Source organism: Nansenia antarctica (assembly GCF_963989245.1).
Source record: "Nansenia antarctica genome assembly, chromosome: 2".
Classification (NCBI taxonomy): Eukaryota; Metazoa; Chordata; class Actinopteri; order Argentiniformes; family Microstomatidae; genus Nansenia; species Nansenia antarctica.
In genome coordinates this window covers 12979563-12984562 of record NC_137675.1, presented here as the reverse complement: position 1 = coordinate 12984562, position 5000 = coordinate 12979563, and the positions used below count along the sequence as shown (strand labels likewise).

The following is a 5000-nucleotide window of genomic DNA, read 5'->3' as shown; positions in this document are numbered from 1 at the left end:
GTGGTTTATCCTGTGTGGTTTAACTCCTGTGTGGTTTAACTCCTGTGTGGTTTATCCTGTGTGGTTTAACTCCTGTGTGGTTTATCCTGTGTGGTTTATCCTGTGTGGTTTATCCTGTGTGGTTTAACTCCTGTGTGGTTTAACTCCTGTGTGGTTTATCCTGTGTGGTTTAACTCCTGTGTGGTTTATCCTGTGTGGTTTATCCTGTGTGGTTTAACTCCTGTGTGGTTTATCCTGTGTGGTTTAACTCCTGTGTGGTTTATCCTGTGTGGTTTCTGTACAGTGAGGGATCCTCCCAACTCTTGTTAGACTAAGATGACATGAGGCCAAAGTTGTAAAGTGGATTATTATACAGTCAGTGTATCCATGGCGCATGGCGTTGATACTTTTACCCCTTTCCCCCCCCCCCACTATGAATAATAACAAATAGTGGTTTAGACACTGAATGAGTGGGAAAGAGGGACAAATCCTACCTTTTCACCAGAACTTGAGTGAAACTGAACTGAAACGTTTTTGGGAAGAGGAGATGGTGCAGGGAGAACGAAGGAATGACAAGTTCAGTTAGTTTAGAGTGGTTAGTTCTGCTGGTTTAGAGTGGTTAGTTCTGCTGGTTTAGAGTGGTTAGTTCTGCTGGTTCAGCTAGTTTAGAGTGGCTAGTTAAGAGTGGTTAGTTAGCTAGTTTAGAGTTGGTATGTAGAACTCCAACCCCTGCTGAAAACGAATTCCCACGACTTGGGTTGTGTGGCTAATAAAGGATGTTGTATCTTGTTTTGACTGTTTGGATGCAGGACTAACACCTCTCTCTCTCTCTCCCTCTCTCTCTCCCTCTCCCTCTCTCTCTCCCTCCCCCCCCTCTCTCTCTCTCTCTCTCTCTCTCTCTCTCTGCAGGCAGACATGCGCTCCAGGGAATACCTGCGTGTCCACTTCCCCTCCACTGACACCTGAGCAGAGAGGAACCAGGTAGGTGTCACACTCACACCCAAGCACACGCACACACACACACACACACACACAAACAAGCACACGCACACGCGCACACACACACACACACACAGGAGGAGGTTAGGGATTAGGGATGGAGTGAGGAGGGAGGGGAAGAGAACCTTTGATCCTGTGATCATCCTCCAAAATAACAGTCAGCGCCCCCCCCCCAACACACACACACACACACAACTTTCTTTTCCCTGAATCATCAAAGCTTCCTTCTGCGTAAGGAGTCTTCTTAACGATGCATACATTACACACACACACACACACACACACACACACACACACACACACACTGTTCACCACATGAATCTCTGTGATTTTCCCACCCTCTGTCTCCCCGTTCCGTGGGGGGGGAAAGAAAACAAGCAGTGTTGTGATTGGAGACCCTCAGAGAACCGTCAGTCTAGCGCCTTGACATTAGTATCCATTCCTCTGGTAGCTTTACATACACACACACACACGCACACACACACACACACACACACTCACACTCACACTCACACACACACACACACACACACACCATAGCACCCCTGCAGAGCACCTCTCTGACTATCTGTAGCTGGTATCAGGAATTACATGTTCTGAGAAAGGAGAAAGGAGAGAGGGAGAGGGGGATGAAAAGAGAAGAGCAGCAGGAGAGGAGACGGAGAGGATCTGGGGGGAGGAGAGAAATGACAGGACAGGAGTGGACGAGGGGGAGATGATGAGGAGGGAGGGAGGGATAGGATAGGAGGACAGGAATCAATGCTCTCAGAGAGAGGGAGAAAGCGAGAGAGAAAGAGAGAGAACATGTATCCTGTAGTGGTTTGGTGTGTGTGTGTCTCGTGTCCATCGCTCAGTCAGAGCTCACGGCTGCACTTATCGAGGGGAAAGTGGCCTTTGTGGGAAACACTTTTTTTTTCACTAATAGACGATGCCCCCCCCCCCCCCCCGCCCCCATGGCGTAGAGGGTCTAATTCTGCTAACATACCACTCAGGTGCCCTTATCATCTCCCATGAGAATAAACCGATGGGATTGCGTTTTTTTTATTACGTTCGTGTGTGTGTGTGTGTGTGAATGTGTGTGTGAATGTGTGTGTTCATAGGTAATGAGGGTAAGGGGTACCTGTTTGATGTAGCAAGTGGAGCTGAAGACATGAGGCGATTGATCCCCCTCTAAGAATCCTCTCAAGGATATCCTCACGTTTTCTCTCTCTCTCTCTCTCTCTCTCGCGCTCTTTCTCTCTCTCTCCCTCCCCGTCTCTATCCCCCCCCCCCAGTGAGTTGAGGGAGTATCCGTGTGTGCCTGTGCCTCAGGCATCAGCAGGCATCTGGGCTCTGAGAGAGAAAGAGAGAGAGAGAGAGAGAGAGAGAGAGAGAGAGAGAACTGGCAGCATGCCCGTCTTCCCCTGTACACACTGGGAATGCACTATGAGAGACAGAGAGAGAGAGAGAGGTGGGGGGGGGGGATTCTTTCAGCAATCCCACAGAGGCAGAGAATCGTAGATGGGAGAGGGAGGGAGGGAGGGTTGGGAGGGGGGATAGAGGGCGGATGGGGAGGCAGCGCAGAAAAGCCCCGGTGTGATGTGAAGCGGAAGCCTGCAGACGGACAGACAGACAGACCTCCTCTAGCGTCTGTCCGTCTTTCTCTTTCTTTCTCTCTATCCACCCGTCCGTCCCTCCGTGGGTCTGTCTATCCGTCTGTTAGATGCGGCGGAGTGGATCCGCATGGTTTCATCACGCCTGACCTCACACCACCCCGCCTCTCCCTCCGCCAGGCTGCCTCCCTGAGAACACCACGCCACGCCGCCACGGCCCTCTGGCTCTGATGAGTCACTGCCTCCTGCCTCCTGCCTCACAACTATCACGTCGTCATCGCCGCACTCACTCACGCACGCACTCACGCACTCACGCACTCACTCACTCACTCACACATGCACGCACTCACGCACGCAGTCACGCACTCACTCACTCACTCACGCACTCACGCACTCACTCAATCGCGCACGCAGTCTCACTCAATCACTCACTCACGCACTCACGCACTCACTCAATCGCGCACGCAGTCTCACTCAATCACTCACGCAGTCACGCACTCACTCAATCACGCACTCACTCACTCACTCACTCACTCACTCACTCACGCACGCACGCACTCACACACTCACTCACACACTCACTCACTCACTCACTCACACACTCACACACACACACACGCACTCACTCACGCAGGCACTCACGCACTCACTCACGCACTCACGCAGTCACTCACGCACTCACGCAGTCACGCACTCACTCACTCACTTACACATGCACGCACTCACGCACTCACTCAATCACGTACTCACTCACACACTCACGCAGTCACGCACTCACTCACGCACTCACACACACACGCACTCACTCACGCAGGCACATACGCACTCACTCACTCACACATGCGCGCACACACACATTCACTCACGCATGCACGCACTCACTCACTCACACACACACACACACACACACACACACAAGAACAATTGCTAAGCCCCCAAGAGCGAGAGGGAGAGAGGGAGGGGTGGATAGGGGAGGAGGGGATATAAGGGATATATTTAAAAGACAGGCTGGGAGCAGAGAGAATCAAGAAGAACGAAGAAGAAAGGAATAAAGTGGAAGAGTAGAAACGGCAAACTGTGTTTCGTTGAGCACTCCAAACTGGTCATAGGTCAGCACTCAGTCAACACACACACACACACACACACAGACACACACAGACACAGACACACACACACACACGCACACACACAATGCCACTGGCATTGAACCATTGAACATTGCGTATTAGTAAATTCTTCACAGAGTCAGTGTAGAAAGAAAAAAAAAGAAGAAGAATCTTCTCCGTCTGCTAGCACTCAACAGACAGCCCTCACCACCACCACAGCAGATGTGGAGCCCGCTTCGTGCTTCGTGCTTCGTGCTCACTGGTGTGCATCCATACACTCCAGGGGAGGCTACTGGAGGTAGAAGTCGGAGGACGGGCTCATCGTAATGTACAGGATGGCATGGGGAATGGTATCGAACAGGTGTGTGGAAGAGAGAGAGAGAGAGAGAGGAAGAGAGAGAGAGATTGATTGACTGTATCGTTTGTATTGATGGATAGATCGATAAGTAGCCTCCAGGTCCCTCCCTCTCTCTTTCTCTCTCTCTCTCTCTCTCTCTCCCTCGATGCTGCAGTCAAACCTTGACCTTCCTCGCTGTAGTTCTGTCCGAGGGAGAGTAGAGGAGGAGGGAGAGGAGCGGGGGGAGAGGAGAGGGGGGAGAGGAGAAGAGAGGCCCCTAGTAAGGTGCTCCCAACTGGAAGTGTGATGGGCATACGTTTAGAGATAGAGAGAGAGAGAGATATGATGACTGTCGAACAGAACAGGGGGGTATTCCATCAACGTCGCTAAAGGAAAATCCGAGCGTATTTTTCATAACTCTCGCAAGATTTATCATTATAAGCCTGGATTTTCTGAGAAGTCTCACAAGACTTATATACTAATAAGCCTGGATTTTCCTTTAGCAATGTTGATGGAATACCCCCCTGGTACTCAGCTCCTCAGATGTAACCTTTCCAAAAGAAACACTCCCGGCAAAAACGTTTTGTTCCGGTCTGTTCCGCTCTGTTCTGATTGATGACTTGGCAGAGACAGACAACAGGTGTTCTCTATCAGGCCCAGTGTCAACACCTGAGACACGCATGGGAACACACACCCACACACACACACACACACACACCCACACACACACTTACACACTTGGGCACACACACACACACACACACACACACACACTTGGGCACACACACACACACACTAACCCCCCCCCCCCCCCCACACACACACACACACACACACACACACATGGGCCCACACACACACACACACACACACACTGTAACCTCTCCTCTGTTCCACTGCCAATGGCAACGTTCCCTGCCTTAATCCCCTTGCTGCTGGCACACCACCCCCACCCCCACCCCCACCCCCGCCCCTCGCCCCTGAATA

General features: G+C 51.5%; 1 protein-coding gene across 1 annotated transcript in view; it reads left to right on the top strand.

Moving 5' to 3' along the window:
- Window positions 1-5000, top strand: part of LOC308151696 (endonuclease V-like) — a 51844-nt gene that overhangs the window by 24226 nt on the left and 22618 nt on the right. The window contains exon 8 of the mRNA XM_080524614.1: window positions 889-960. Coding sequence (XP_080380740.1) covers window positions 889-945 — 57 coding nt within the window. The 3' untranslated portion in view covers window positions 946-960. The remainder of the gene's footprint in view (window positions 1-888; window positions 961-5000) is intronic.